General features: G+C 37.7%; 1 protein-coding gene across 5 annotated transcripts in view; it reads left to right on the top strand.

Moving 5' to 3' along the window:
• Positions 1 to 16,433, top strand: part of gabrb3 (gamma-aminobutyric acid type A receptor subunit beta3) — a 70,452-nt gene extending 54,019 nt beyond the window's left edge. For 2 of the 5 annotated variants that reach the window (XM_059340483.1, XM_059340482.1), the window contains 3 exons: positions 1,137 to 1,289; positions 10,635 to 10,879; positions 15,072 to 16,433. In XM_059340483.1, coding sequence (XP_059196466.1) covers positions 1,137 to 1,289; positions 10,635 to 10,879; positions 15,072 to 15,419 — 746 coding nt within the window. In that variant the 3' untranslated portion in view covers positions 15,420 to 16,433. Of the gene's footprint in view, positions 1 to 1,136; positions 1,290 to 10,634; positions 11,176 to 12,098; positions 12,180 to 15,071 lie in introns of those variants that run through there. The other 3 variants (XM_059340485.1, XM_059340487.1, XM_059340484.1) reach the window with 3 other exon arrangements.
• The last annotated feature ends 215 nt before the right edge of the window (positions 16,434 to 16,648 follow it).

The following is a 16,648-nucleotide window of genomic DNA, read 5'->3' as shown; positions in this document are numbered from 1 at the left end:
ATGGGGGCTGTACTTACAGTAATATAATGTATTCATGAGGCAGAGCGCCGACAGCATGAATTATTCTCTTATAATACAAAAACTCAGAGGCACCAGAGCAGTGATTATTCTTCCAGCCGGATTAATGTAGGATGGATACTGTCCGAACACTTCTGAGAAGATGATACAGAGAGATAATACAGCTATTAGAGCTCATTACAATCAGGGTCAAATTTTGATGCAAATAAACTCTAAAGGCTTTCTACGGACGATTTTAACATCTTTTCAGTAGCACAGGTGTTACACAGGTATATGTTTGGTCACAGTTAGCTTGCAGAAGTACATTTTATGGTGACTGCTTTCAGACTACAGAGTTCCAGGTACTGTCCATATACAGTAGTCTCGCCTTAAAGATTGCCCTGCTTTATCGTCTTTTTTATTCTAAATGGGACCATGATTTACAAAATGAACCTCAGACTTAAACTAGTGAGTGGGGGCATAAACTCCTTAAGAAAATGTTTACTGAGGTAATGATAAATGGCATCATCCTCTTATAGACTTGTATTCAACCAGACTTCTTTTTGCAGCCAATGCAGTTGCCCCCTGCTGTTCACTAGAAAGAAAGCAGGTTTAAGGCACACATGAAACTACAGCTAGCAGCTGATTAGCTGAAGTTTAGCTTATTATATATTATCTTTATATAAAGACTGGAAATGGTGAAACAGTTGATTTGGCTCTGTCCAAAAGTGATCAAATCTGCCAACCAACACCTCAGGGCCATGCTAACTGTATAATATTTATCTTACAGGAGTAAAATTGGCATCTAACTTTCAACAAGAAAGTGCATCGGTATACTTCCCAAAGTTTCAAACTATTCCTTTAACATGATTGACTGTGTGTGTGTGTGTGTGTGTGTGTGTGTGTGTGTGTGTGTGTGTGTAAACAGAAGTTTCATATTTTGCTCTGCAAACACGCAGATAATCTCAAGGCTAAATTTCATAAGATGATTTGCAATTTGAACCACGTTTGCTTGTTTCCATGGTGATGAAACCAGTTCATGAGGCCATCACCATAGGAACCAAAACAAAGTGCTAGACATCCCCTTGTTCCTCTTGAATTAAAGAGGGCCGTCTCTTCTCTGCTGTCTTCTCCTGCAGGTGCCTACCCTCGACTGTCTCTGAGCTTCAAGCTGAAGCGAAACATCGGATACTTCATCCTGCAGACGTACATGCCCTCCATCCTCATCACCATCCTATCCTGGGTGTCGTTCTGGATAAATTATGATGCCTCGGCTGCCAGAGTTGCATTAGGTATGATGTGTCCCGTGCAGTAGATTGACCTTCAGTCTGATGTCTTTTGTGTTTGATAGTTTGGGCCTGCAGGCTTGTGAGCAGTGAGCACCTCTCTCCCAGAGCTTGAAACCAGACAGACAGACTTTAAATTATGATATCATCAAAGTAGACATTCTGCAGGAACACTGATGTTCAGAAATAAAAGGGAAAAAGGCAAACACATATGATGTGATGCTACAGATTCAGTTTCAGATGCTGTGTTATGCAACAAAATAACTTTGCTGTGAAATTGCACAAAAGCTCTGAGACACAAAGCACTGCGTGGGCTAGTTTTGGAGAGGGTGGGCAACCGTGTCTAAAAAACAAAGAGAATTGGGCATATTCTGATGAAAGGAGCAAAAAGTAAAAAGCCTTTTAGCTTTATTCATCAAAACAAAGAGGCCTGTGTCGCCTTGATTAGTCAAGTTTTAGTGAGCTATTTGTGAGTGTGTATTATTCCTCCTAAATGTTTTAAATGAAGGAACCAAGACTCTGACATGAATAAATACTGTAGTTCCATCAAACACTTTTGGGATATATATAACATAACACAACATAACATAACTCTGTTGAGCTGAGGAGATGTTACTGTAGTTTTACATTTCGATGCTTGTGGTTTAAATTACAATAAGCAGGACTCTCTTCAGAACAATGTATAGACTCATACAACAGCAATTCCTCTCAGTCATCACTTATGATCCACTGGAAGTGTGTGGTGGTGTCTGTATCTACAGAGACTGGTATTTATCTACAATGCAAGCTGCACTGATAAACAAATCTAAAGTATAAACCTTCGAGAGAGGCATTGAAATAGGGCTGGGCGATATGAAAAAAAAAAAAAGATCACAATATATTTTTTCATATCATCCGGTCTCTAAAGTAAACTAAAGGAACTAGAGATTAGTTCAATATTTTATTAACATACGAAGTAAATAACAAAGCAAATTTAATAAGATGAACTTCGAAAAAAATCTAAAAACAATTTTTACTCAACAGTCAAACACATAATTATATAAAATTACACAGTGAACTACTTTGCAGTCCTGAGTGTTTTTGCAGGTATGCAAGACCCAAAATAAAGAGATTTGTTGTTAGAAGACCCAAGCTGTTATTGTTTTCCTATCTTGTTTATTGAATTAAGTTCCATTCAGCAATAACTTGTTTCTCATAAATGTTTTCACATGTCCCAGGCTCTTGAATGCACGATATCTGTTCAGCAGATATTAAATGTACCACGCCTGTGTGTGAATTGCCGTGCTGTGAATGTTAGTTGTCTCTCGATACAGCGGCAGACAGATTATAATTTTCTTTGCTCTTTCCCAACATTCACCTGTTCTTCCCTGGTTTATTGCTCCAAGTCATGGCTGACATATTTCGCTGCCCTCAGCTCCACATTTAGCTCCACGTTCAGTCTTTCTCTTTACTTCTTTGGCAAGTGACAAACCGATATGTTTGAATAGAAGAAGAAGTAAATATGCTCACAGCTGATCACCGTTATCGACCAGGAATTTCTCGCAATTACTAATTGAGATCATATAATCCCCCAGGCCTACATTGGAAGTCAACCTGTGAAATATTATAATATAATATAACACTGTTCCCAGTGGAGGCTCTTCTTTTTTTGCTCCAGTTTTCTCTTCGGTGCAATATCCTCTTCGGTGCAATATCCTCTTAGTGCGGCGGCATAGCTCAATATATTATAACAATTTTGTGATAAAAGCACCAAATTTAGCAGATGTGTTGATAAATATATTGGGAACAAAACTGAATATTGTGCCAAAATGAACAATTTTTATGATATATTAAACATCTTCTAAAAGCCCTTCATGATGCTGTGATTATCCCTGAGGTCACAGAAGGGGGAACTGACATCATCCGACATGAATTAAAGTGGGCTTATTGAAAGCACAATGGTCTCAGCTTTCCAGTGAATATTTATAATTTATTTAATTTAAAGTTTAGGGTGCCCAGTATGCACAAATATTCAAATACAGTGGGCAACAATGTGGTTTTTGCCTTAAACTGCATGTTATCAGCATCAAGTAGACATGTCTGTAAGGAGGAGACTATTCCATCTCTTTATCTGTCACTTTCCTCTCTTGCCTAAACACTAACCAGCAATCTGCAAATACTTTACCATAACTGGACACAGGTAGTTATACACAGATAATTAAAAAAAGGAAATGGAAACAAAAGAAAGAGATGGTGTGCGAGTGAGAAGGTCTGAATTGATGGCTACACAGCAGAAACTGTGACTCTGAGATACATTTATGATTGATGGCCTCACTTCCCCCTCAGAGACGCTCTACAGTTGATTGAGCGTTTGTTGGAAGATCATGTCAAGTTCATGTAATTTAGCGCTCTGTGACCTGAGAGGATGATAGGTGGGACTTTGTCGGCCAGCAGAGGACATAAACAGGGGATCTGACCTTTACAATTCAGTTTTATTTATGTTTCTAAAAACTAACTGGAGGTGATCCTTTCCACTTCAATATTACTGTGGAGTCTCTTTTACCATGTGTATCGTGCACAGATATGACCACGCAATGAACACAGAAGACAGCTTTCATAAACGAATAACCTATTCAAGCATCAATTAACATCTTTTTATATTATTATACACTATACAAACACTGTGTTACATTGTCAACACATTCTAGAAATTAACACTAAGAAAATAAAAAGAAAACTAATAGGTAAATAAATAATTGTCCATTTAAATAATGAAAGGAAAAATGTTAAATAAATAGCCAAATAACATCATTACTTTATTTTCTGTATCAGTCAATTGCTGAAAATGAAATTAATAGCTATATGACACAAATTCTAAATGACCCCAAGCATAATTTTCTTACATAGATTTCTACAAATCAAATAGCCTTTATTGTCATTATATAGTCAACTATACAATGGAATTGGGAGTGTGACTGCTTAAGGTGCATAGTTAAAGCAATCGTAACAACAAAACAAACATTACAATCATAACAACTTACTTAACAGTTTTTATCCAACTGTAGTTCAAAGAAGGTCGGTATGAATACTGCTTTTATTTATTATTAAGTTTTATAAGTATATATAATTATGTTTTTTTTTTAATTATTATTACCTTCTGGCATTTTAGCTATTTTATATTTTCAGGGATTTTATTTTATTTTTTTATGGAATTCGCACTGGTTGTTTATTTGTACTGGTGACGGTGACAAATAAAGATCTATCTATTATGAGTAAAATATTTCAAAATATGATAGAACACTGAGCATTATACAGGATATGCTATGATTAAGGTTTTCATATTGGTTCATATTAAAGAACATACACGCCAATATCAATATGCCTGTGAAGTTGTTGTTTTTTAGATGTATTTATATGTATCGTAACAGCACTAGTATCATAGAGGGTAGAGGCAATGGAGAAAAATGATTGTTAATACCACACTGTGAAATTGCTCCACTACAAGTAAAAGTCCCGCATTCAAAACTTACTGAAGTAAAAGTACAAAAGTATCAGCATCAAAATGTACTTAAAGTATCAAAAGTATTCACTATGCAGAATGAACACACTCAGATTGTTGAAATGTATAATTGTTTTATTGTTTTTGCATTTATGCAATCTTTTATTTACTGTTGTCAAGGAAGGGCAAATTTTAACCACTTAATATACTTTTATGTGGTTGAATTAATAAAAATGCGTAATCATTTTAATTGTATTATGTTTTTTATGTTAAATCTTGACCTGAAAAGTAACTAAAGCTGGCAGCTAAATGGAGTGGAGTAAAAAGTAGAATATTTGCCTCAAAATGTAGTGGGGTAGAAGTATATAATTACATAAATGGAAATGCTCGAGTGAAGTACAGGTATCTCAAAATTGTCCTTAAGTACAGTACTTGAGTAAATGTACTTAGTTACATCCCACCACTGATATGAACAGATTGAGAATATTCTCTGTGTTCATGTCAGTCTGTTTGAGGCTGCAGCTCTGAGGTGTAATAGGAGACTGGACTGGGTCTTAGACTCACACTTTCCACTGAGACAAACACGAGGCTAAGTCCACCACTGGAAAACACCCCACCACCCCTTACTGCATTGATCTCTGCCTTAATGGAAATCCTCATTCAGCATCTAGTGTTTGCTAGGAAGAGCATGTTATAACTGCACTCATTAGATCCCACTAATGTAGTCTCTGTGATTTAATGATAAAGTACTACATTTTATAATAATAATAACAACTTTATTTATATAGCACATTTTAAAAAAGGCAGCTTACGACTTCGAGCAGTTAATTACAAAGAGAATGATGCCAAAAGGCTAAAAAACATTCTTACATTTAAAGAAAAACAATAAAAGACAGAGCAGGAACAATCACAAGACATTCTCAGATACACAGAAAATAAAAAGTAAAAGGAGTAAAAAAGTAATAAGTGAAGAACTAAAAAGGAAGACGGTCACCTTTGGCTTCAGTTTTGACTTTGGAATGTAGCAGTGTTGTCAAGACCACCTAAACCAAGACCAAGTCAATACCAAGACCACGGTGTATCGAGACCAAGACAAGACCAAGACCAAGTCAGGCTGAGGCCGAGTCCAAGACCAAGTTCAGTCCCAGCTGTCTCCGTTAGCGTTGCTCTGCAGAATTTACAAGTTGCTGTGTTTTCTTTTTTTTTTTATAGTTGTGCACAAAAAACCTTTGTGGTTCAGGTAACCAATTTTATTACGGCCTCCTGTCACTCACATGCACCTTTGAGGGTGACAGCTGTTAACGGTGAACAATGATAACATGTATCAAATGATACATGTTATGCTATTGGTTGTACTCGAAGCAATACGATTTAAGCTAAATACAATAATAATATTAACAGGTAAATCCAAAAATGCACAGTTGTGGTCTTGACTGGTCTTGAAATAAAATCCTGAGTCTGCTTTGTCCGAGACCAAGACAAGACCGAGTATAAATGCAGTCAATTCCGAGATCTTCAAAAAGCGATACCAAGACCGATCTCGAGTGCTACAACACTGGATCTAAGGAGACGGGTCGGCTTGTATGGAATGGTAAATGGTGTGCACTTATATAGCGATTTTATCCAAATCGCGTTACACTACACACTACGCTCATTCACCCATTCACACATACATTCATATTGGTGGCCGAGGCTATCCTATAATGGTGCCACCTGCCACCATTGGAAATTCATTCACAAATCAATGAATGCAGCATCGGGAGCAATTTGGGGTTCAGTATCTTGCTCAAGTATACTTCAACATGGACGCTGCCGTGGTCAAGGATCGAACCACAAACATTCCAGTCAATGTGCGTCCACTCTACCAACTGAGCCACAGCCGCGTATGAAGTTAATAATTCTGTTAAATAGCTAGGAGCCAGACCTAAAAGAGCTTTAAAAGTGATAAGTAAAAGCTAAAATCAATCCTAAAACGAACAGGGAGTCAGTGCAAAGAAGCTAAAATCGGGGTGATGTGATGTCGTCTGTAAAAACGGTAAGCAGCCAAGCTGCTGCGTTCAGAACCAGTTGGAGGCAAGAAAGGTATTTCTGGGAGATGAACAGAGAGAACGGGAGAATATGAGAGTGTGAATGACTTTTTCCAGGTCAGAAGGGTAACAGCATGGGTTTGACTTTGAGGGGCCTGGTGAGGATTTGGACATACAGGGTCAGCTATGTACAGTCAGTCTGCTGTATCACCTCCACTGTCTGATACACTGTGAGATCAATGCAGTTAGAGAGCATTTACACTTACTGTACTACCCAAATTCAATCACAGCCTGTGATTGATTATTCACTGTAGGTGTCAGTGTCTTGGCTGTTATGGTGGTTTGAGTTTCCTCAGGAAAACTAGACTTCCAGCAAAACCTTTAGGCTTTATATACTTACTGTGTGTTTACTGAGAATGTCATTGTTGAATACATCAGGAAATTGACAGTTTGCTAGTCATTGGTGGCAAATTTAATATCAAATTCTTACTAATTTTGAAAACAATTCATCTTTGATATTAGAAAGAGGGAGATAAATTCAGGCATCTTTTTTTTCTTATTGACATGTTTGCTCATTTTCAACATCCTCTGCAAAAGAAGAAAAATGAATGCATATAAATAAAAATAAATAAATAAAAGAATATGTATAATAATAATAATAATAATAATAATAATAACCTAATATTAAATAGGAGCAAAAAAGCAATCGATATTATCTGTAGTATTCAGAAGAAAATAATAAAAATACATTTTTAGGCCTCTTATTTCTAACCGATGACTATCAATTTTGCCGACACTGACAGATTTTTAGCAGCTATCACCAGTGTGTTAAATAAGCTAAAGTTAGCTCCGTGAGTTTGCCTAAAACACTGTTCACATTTTTGATATTCCCTACTGACTCGTATTGAAATAATTACCTTAACTTTGTGACTAAATTCATGATAACATAAACTTTATAAACAGATATCTGCATAAGAATGCAATTTGTAGGCATCAGGACATTATTTTATGTAATTTCATAATTTGTCCCAGTCCCTGGGTGATAGAAGCGGGGATCCCCAGAGGCCCCATGATACGATTATATCCCGATACTTGAGTCATGATACGATATTATTGGTATTTAAAGCATTTTGCGATATGGTGAGTTTCGATACAATATATTGCGATTTAACTGTTTAACTGCATTTTGTGTCCACAAAATTAAATTTAATCAAGAATTGTTTTGTCAAATAAGAGAAAATTCTCGGTCTATTCATCTCACTTCAGTCTTTTTATTTCTCCACAATGAGAGTCAAACCCACAGACTGACCAATATAGTATTCAGTCAAACAACTGAACTGATATCAAACATGTATGTACAATTACAACTGCAGCATTTTATCAAACTTTCCTCACCTTCAAGCTTCACTGCTCTATTTTTTTTTAATGAAACATAAGCTTAACTTGGCAGCGTTATTTCAACAACTACCCGACACGTTTTCCTGATGTGCCAATTGATTCCTAAGGTCTTCTAGTTTCATATGATACCAGTATCTCCAGTATATTCCTAAAAGTGAGCCTGCTATCGTAAAAATATTGATACGTGGTGGCCACAAATCGATACAATATTGCCAAGCAAAATATTGCGATACTATGCTGTATGGATTTTTTTCCCCCACATTTAGTTAGTTAGTATTGTGTTCCTCAATTTGTGGGCCGTTCAGTGCCCAACATCTCCCCAAAGTGCTCTTGAGCAAGGCACCAAACCCCCAAACTGATCTCTCTGAAATGCATGTGTGTGGTGTGTGTATCAGTAGGAGGGATATGTGAAAGAATAAAATTCTACTTGTTGTTTTGACACCTTATCTTATCTGTACCTTTAGCTGATCATGTCAGAGACAGCAGTAAACTCCACAGTACTGCACTGAAAATATTTCAGGGATATGTTGAGTAACCCTCTCCTCTGAGCTCTGAGAGAGTTTAGATTCTTAGTCCTCCCTTTGTTCTGCAGAAATCAATGCCATAAACCCACAGTGCTCTTAACACCCCCACACATACAGCTCTGTACAGTGCAACATTTTTGGTTTAATTATGTAAGCCGTCGACAGAAATAGACACAGCGTCCAGGTTGGTGAGCCATCCAGGAGACACAGAAACAACACGGACACATTTATTGTTGATGGTGCACATTATCGAGAGAATTACTACACTGCTGTTTATTGTGTATCTGCTGACTGTGTTCACTCGTATGCTACATGAGCTGTAAGTCATACAGCGGGGAGCGTTTTCTGCTTATCCAACCTGAGTAAATTCAAACTTGCCAAAGAGGCTTCTGGGAACTTTCATCTAAACAGTTTCAAGGCTTTTAATGGTTTAATAATCAGGTGTGATGGAAATGTTTTTTACCTGCTCCTGATGAAAATGACTCACGGTGAGACCTTGACAGAAAAGTACAGTGCTGTCTCTTAATGACTTTATGGCCCTCTGATGAGTATAACTTCATTTTAGCCCATTTAATGCAAAACAAATTGATTTTTGATTACAGTTTTAATTAAAGAAACGCTAAAAGATACTTTTTGTGAGCCGCGCAAGCTGGACTTCTTCACATGGAGGTCTGTCGGCAGGAATATGATCTGGTAACGCTGACTGTCATACAATTTTTAACAAATGATAACTGCATATAAATCAAGACTCTGTAGGCAACTGGACCTAGGGCTGGGGAATATGCCACTTTACCCCTTTTTTGACCAAACCTGTTCCTTTTGCTGGGCTGATGCTGGAGCTGGTTCGCAGTTGGTTCAACTTGCGAACCATTTTTGAACCTGTGTGCTCTTCCACAGGCTCAAGAGCCAAGTCATTAAGTCACTGTACGTCTGGAAACATCTCCACTCTCTCAGCATGTATAATAACAACAATGACAGACTACATTGTCTCTTTACAAATTTTGCTCCTGGCTTTCTGAACCTACTTGGCATCCAAACACGACTGGTACAACACATTTGTGCTGCTCGTCTTGATTGCTATGGATGGCAAATACATTCTTATTAACACTGAATGTAAGATGTTGGTTTTAGCCTTTGTTGTAAGCTAATGCTAGCCTGTTAACACTAGCCCATATCAACCAAATAATAAAATAAAATGAATGATACACTTACACTTACACTTAAGTTGGTCTTGTTGGTCATGGTTATCCCACCCCTGCCCCTGACGCAAGCGGTTCCTGGTTCAAGACCAGCAAAGAGTTGGTGCTCCTCTGGAACCAGTTTTCCTGGCTGAGAGTCAGTTCTTTGGCTGTCGAAAAGTGAGTAACTGGTTCGAGATCAGGCACAGGCTCCGAACCGGCCCTGGAACTGCTTTGGTGGAAAAGGGGTATTTCTGGTCTGTTGCCTCATGACTGTCTCTCCTCCTGGCCTCGCCCCTGTGTGTTACCACTCAGCCATAGATTTTACAGTGGGATGATGTCATGCACTCATGCACTAATTACAATAATTGAAATAATTGATCCGTCAACAGTATTACAGATGTCTTTTATTATGGTGGTGGTCTATGGAGAAAATGCCTTTCAGGCCGAGTGGCCGCACAGTATCCACATCCACGAGTAACAATAACAACCATGTCTGTCCACAGTATTTATTGACATCAAAAAGTACCTACTGTATATCCTTTAGTGTGACTGAGTTTGTGCACAAAGGACAAACTAAAGGTGAAAGGAATAAAATGCCTGAAACGTATCTAAAAGGTCAGAGCACTGATAAAGCACAGAGACAAAGTCTGTCTCTGGAAGACTGCATCTCTATTTTTTCATGACTGTGCAGTTAGTATTTCAGGTTAGTTGTGTGTGTTTTCAAAACCTTTTTTTCCCTCCAGGGATCACCACTGTCCTGACCATGACGACCATCAACACCCATTTAAGAGAGACGCTACCCAAGATCCCCTATGTCAAAGCTATAGACATGTACCTGATGGGCTGCTTCGTGTTCGTCTTCCTGGCTCTGCTGGAATATGCCTTCGTCAACTACATCTTCTTTGGAAGAGGCCCTCAGATGCAGAAGAAACTGGCTGAGAAGGCACAGAAAGCAAATAATGACCGGGATAAATTTGATGGACCCAAGGTGAGAATCATTTCCAAACAGCAGAGTCAAGTTACACTCATCATTCACACAGATAAACATTTTTTAACTAACTTCAGTCAAACAACTCTTTTTTTGTGGGGCTCTGCATTATCAATAAATTTGAAAATGTCTTAGTTTGGCTATCCACAGTGGTGTAATGTCACTGTGGATGAGAGAAATGTAATGTCAACCTTTAACACCAGGGATTAGATAAAATATAACAAGCCTTTATGGATACCCAGAGGAGTTTATTCAGGTGTTTCAGCAGCACAAAGACAGAAATAAGTACAAATAAACAAAGAAGTGAAAATAAGATTTAAAAAAAAAAAAAAACTTGAATAAATAAAATAAGAGATATACAACTAGTATAAGAGTGGAGGTAAACAGAAAAAAACAACTACATATATATATATATATATATATATATATATATATATATGTATATGCATACTGCTGTGGTGGAAGAAGTATTCAGATCCCTTACTAAATACCAAATACATTAAAATACCACACATATGTCCTGCATTCAAACCTTACTTAAGTAAAAGTAAAAAAGTATCCGCATCAACATGTACTTAAAGTATAAAAAGTACTTTTATGCAGAATAGACCCACTTAGATTGTTTTATATTTATTCCAAACATATTATTAGATTATTTTTGTTGATGCTTTTTTGTAAAGACAGGGCTCATTTCAACTACTTAATATACTTTTATGAGGTTTAATTGAAAAAAAGAAAAAGTCGAATCATTTAAAATTGATCATGTTTTTCATGTTAAATCACAAGCTGAAAAGTAACTAAAGCTGTTACAATAAATGGAATCACTCAAGTAAAGTACAAGTACCTCAGAACTGTACTTAAGTACAGTACCTGAGTCAATGTACTATTACATTTCATCACTGCTTATAGTGAATAAATAGTGAGTATAGTATAATGTGTAAAAATATAGGAAATATATAGCAAAGTACGTCAACAAATAAGTCAAGACAAAAATAGATAAGACTGTTGACATGCACTGTACATGAGGTTGTTTACCATGTGGAGCTATTCTCTTTATCCATGGTATAATTATATGTAATTAATGTCAACGCTGGACAGTCGAACAACTTCCTGTGTCCCTCAATGTCCTCTCTGAGGGGTCTCAGCCTCCTGAACACCTGAGCTGACACCTGACCACAGCTCAGACAAAGGGGTTTCTCTCTGTGTTTCTCCTGGCTAGTCCCTTCTGGAAGGAGGCAATTGCAAGTCTTCGTCTGTTAAACAGTCCAATCAGGTAGAAGGGCGTCGCCACTCACAGCGGGTGAGTGTCTGTCACTGCCTGTTGTGTCACATCTGTGAAACATCCACTGAAACTTTGCTGCTGCAGGGCGAAGTTTGACCCCTCATTTAACCCAGGAACATGTTTAATCACATGTCAGTCAGCCATTCCAATCACATCACCAGCACATATACATATATTCCTCTTTACATTCCCTTTTTCTCTGTGGTGTTTTACTGTCGTTATGTGTTTGTAGCCCTGATATCCTGTACCTGATATACAACAAATCATTCTATCATAAACATAAACATAGACATATCATAGAACACAGACCTGGGCATTGGGCGGCCCACGGGCCACATCCGACCCGTTGGCTGTTCTTGTCCGGCACGCATGAGGTTACCCAGAAATTAGAAATCAATACAACCGCAGCGCTTTTATTTTGAAGGCGATTTACGTATATCTGAGTTACCCGAGTTACCTCGGTACCTTGTCAAAAACACGTATTGCTTTTTGCATAAAGTTAATAAATTACTGGTTTACTGCAAAACATACATGCTCTATATTGTTTTTGTGGTTTGAATGTATGTTTAGTAGCATTTATTAATTTATTTAAAATCATAGTTCCATGGAAATAAAAATAAGACATTCCTTGGTCACCTTGCGAATCCACCGTAAGGGCAATAACAAACATTAGCATTAGCAATTGAGCAAACAAGCACTTTTACTATAGTTAAGACAACAAATATAGCCACTAATATATATGACAGAAGAAAATAAACTCCAACAAACCTTGTGCCCTGTCAGCCAGCCACTATAGAAACCTTTTTGATACTTTATATCAACTTTATATGAATTACGACGCACTCATTATTTACCGTTCGTTTTTCATTTAACCGTTCCACCTGTTATTTCCTGTCACATCCTTTCAAAATTAAAGCACCTGTTTCACACTGGACGGCATCTTTTCAAAATAAAAGCATCACAACATTGTAAAACACCTATAAAATATACAAACAAGCTATATAATACAAAAACACCAATAGGAACCTTGCTAAAGGTAATTTACAGTTGTGTTTAAAATAAATGGAAAAGTGATATAGTGATTTTTGATTTACTTTAGCCTCATTAACATTCTTATCATAACATGTATTCTTATCAGTAGCAGCTCAAAACCAGATAATTTACTGTATTTTATAAAGTGATTAAATTAATATTGAGCAGAATTTAGTTCAGAGTTTTCGTCCGGCCCCCACAACCTTCGTGGTATTGGTCATGTGGCCCCTTGGGGAAATTAATTGCCCACCCCTGATATAACATAATCATATAACATACACAACTAGGGATGGGAACAATGAATCGATTAATGGTCGTTAATAATTTGGTCGATCACGTGGAATTTTTAATCGATCTGTGTATTTGTTAATTTTAATTTTATCTCTGACTGCGTATCAGTACTCACTAAACTGAAACATGGCCGAGCGTTCAGTTCTGCGGCCATATGTCAATAAGCTAATGAGCTGAGAATTAAGTTGGTTAAAGTGACAGTTTGCAAACTAAAAGTTGCAATAACAATTATAAAACACACAGAAATACAAGAGTATTAATTTGAGTAAAACGAGCTTACTGTATCAAACCTTGCTAGCATGAATTACTGCAAGATTACTGTGAAAACTAATCGCATTCCTCTTCAGGGGCAAAAACATGAAACAAACTTTTCATACTTTCAAAATAAAAGTGCCCATTATCAAAACAGGCTTTTGCATAGTACTGTACATATTTTTTATTTTGCCCATCGATACATGTTATTATCATACAGGAGTATGTATAAAAACATAGCAATTAAAGATTTTTAGATGCTGGCGTTGGCAGGTTTTTTTCAAATGCCCATCCCTATATACAACTAATAAATACCTAGTGTTAGTTTATTAGATCATTAAAAACCCAGAACACAGTGTACTGATGGAATCCATAACACAAACACTAACAAGCTACAGTACACAGAAACATACACATATATAAGAAATATATATATGTGTCATAATGCACAGGGATTAAATTCATTTCACTGTTCACCCTATGAGTCTACTTCGGGCTGAAATACATCTGTTGCTGTATCGTATGAAAAAAAAATTAAATGAATAGACATGAACTTTGAGACAGAATTATGTCTTTGTTAGTGTTTATTTGGCAAGCATGCTGCTGTTAAAACATTCTCCATAAAATTGATGTGTTTGTAATGAATGCTGTATAAATTATATGAGGTATTAAGGATAAAACCCCTTTTATATTATATAAGCCAGACATTTTAGAAACAGAAAAGTTGCATATTCTATTTACCTTTCAGGTGAGGATTTGACCTAGCTGTTTGGATATTTATCTCCTCCAGAAATTTGCTGTGATTAAATACTTTTTGTATATTATTATATACAAAAAGTTTGTTCACAATGTAGGGTCTACAAATAACCAGCTGTAAAATACAGGAGGTCTGGGGTTGGTATTTTATGGAATAGGACCAGTTTCTGTCACCAGTTTGCACAAAAGTCGACAGAGTAAGAAAATAAATATCCACCTTGTCACTTCCTCTCATGTCTTGTAACCACGTTGTTATATGACTGTGTACATATTGTGCCTCTATTTTTGCCACATAGCTCTGAATGATTTATGAATGTTTTTGTGTGTGAAGCCGTAGCTGTCATGACATTAGTATTAGAGCCATCCAGTCCAACCTTGAGCAGATTTGTGCGAAGTCATTTAACTTTGGGACAGGAAACCTGGTTATGAAGGCCGCTCTCTGTTTCCTGCGCTGTAATCTGTCAGCCTGCTGGAAGACGGCGGCCCCGGGGCCTGACACATGCTGCACACGTGTCATCAGTCACCGCAGCCTCAGCCTGCAGCACCATTTTTAACACCGCTCCTGTCTGTTGTGCCTAGGTCGACTCCCAGGGGAACATTTTGCTGACAACCTTGGAGATCCACAACGAGGTGGGAGGGAATGAGATCACAACCACCGTGAGCGAGACCCACAACTCCTCCTCCATGGTGTTCGACAACTCGGGGGTCCAGTACAGGAAGCCGAGCGGGGTGCGCGAGTCCGGCCAACACAGTCTGGACAGGAACATGCATCTAAAGAAAACCCGTCTGCGGAGGCGATCCTCGCAGCTCAAAATCAAAATCCCAGACCTCACCGATGTGAACGCCATCGACAGATGGTCACGGATAATATTCCCCTTCAGCTTCTCCCTCTTCAACATCATCTACTGGCTTTACTACGTCAATTAATGATGTTTTTTTAAACCCATTTCTGTCTCTGTGTCATTTCTGACTTCTTTATGTGAAGAACATAATATGGTAAACCCTATGAACTTTTTTTTATTATAGAGAGTGCAGACTTTGATGACAGAACTGTCACTCAGACAGTGTCTGTCTGTAAATGCACAAGAACTCAAAGACTTTCATGAGGTTTTCTCTGCTTTGACCCCTTTGAAGAGCCGGGACATTGATCACGAGTTGAGGCACAGACTTTTTGCAGTGCTGTGTATCAAAATGAGTATTTAAACTGCTTTAGGACAGTTACTACAACTGTACCTGTGATTTCAGTTTAAGATGTGGTCGCTGTAATACAACTTATTGCTAATGACACGATTCATACTGTTACAGTTGTCTGTTGATCTGCACATGGACTTATATGACCATGTTAACACAGACCAGAGTTCATGATCTGGAAATGATCAAATGCAATGAAACCAGACCTAAAAGCACAATGAGTAAGATTTTCCTATTTTCCTATGAATGATATCTAGGGTCTGCACGGTAGTGTAGCACTCTTCCCTCACAACAAGAGGGTCGCCGGTTTGACTCTGGCCTGCGGCTCTTCTGTGTGGAGTTTGCATGTCCAAAAATGTCCAAAACATGTCCATCCCACACTCCAAAAAAATGCAACTAGGTTTAATTGGTGAGTTTAAATTGCCCGTAGGAGTGATTGTGTCTGCCCGGCGATAGTCTGGCGACTTGTCCAGGGTGTACCTCGCCTCTTGCCCAATGTCAGCTGGGATTGGCTCCAGCCCCCCACGTATATTGAATGAATGAAAAAGAATGATATCTATCATAATATTGCATGTTTTCCTGTCATTCAATAATAGTCAAAAACCTACTTTTGTATACTCCATACTACACATTCGCTCCAGGGTGTGAAGATTGCTAAACTTGTTGGCTAATTAGGTTTTTTTGGGCCGGCATTGGGAATCTACAATAGACAAATCCTACTCATTGTACCTTTAAAGAAATTGTTCAATCTTTTGGGAAATACACTTCTCCACTTTCTGGCAGATGAGAAGACTGATACACACTCTTGTGTATGCACGCCAAAAATAAAGCTATAGCCTGCTAGCTTAGTTTAGCATAAAGAGCGTATTTCCTAAAATCTTGAACTTTTACTTTAATTTGCCTTGGAGTTGGCCATTCAATGACTCAAAGTGGGCACTGGAACTGCTGTGACCTTGCTCCTATCA

This window comes from Centropristis striata, chromosome 9, assembly GCF_030273125.1.
Source record: "Centropristis striata isolate RG_2023a ecotype Rhode Island chromosome 9, C.striata_1.0, whole genome shotgun sequence".
In the NCBI taxonomy this organism is placed as follows: domain Eukaryota; kingdom Metazoa; phylum Chordata; class Actinopteri; order Perciformes; family Serranidae; genus Centropristis; species Centropristis striata.
The sequence above is the reverse complement of the archived record's forward strand: the minus strand, read 5'-3'. Positions and strand labels throughout refer to the sequence as shown.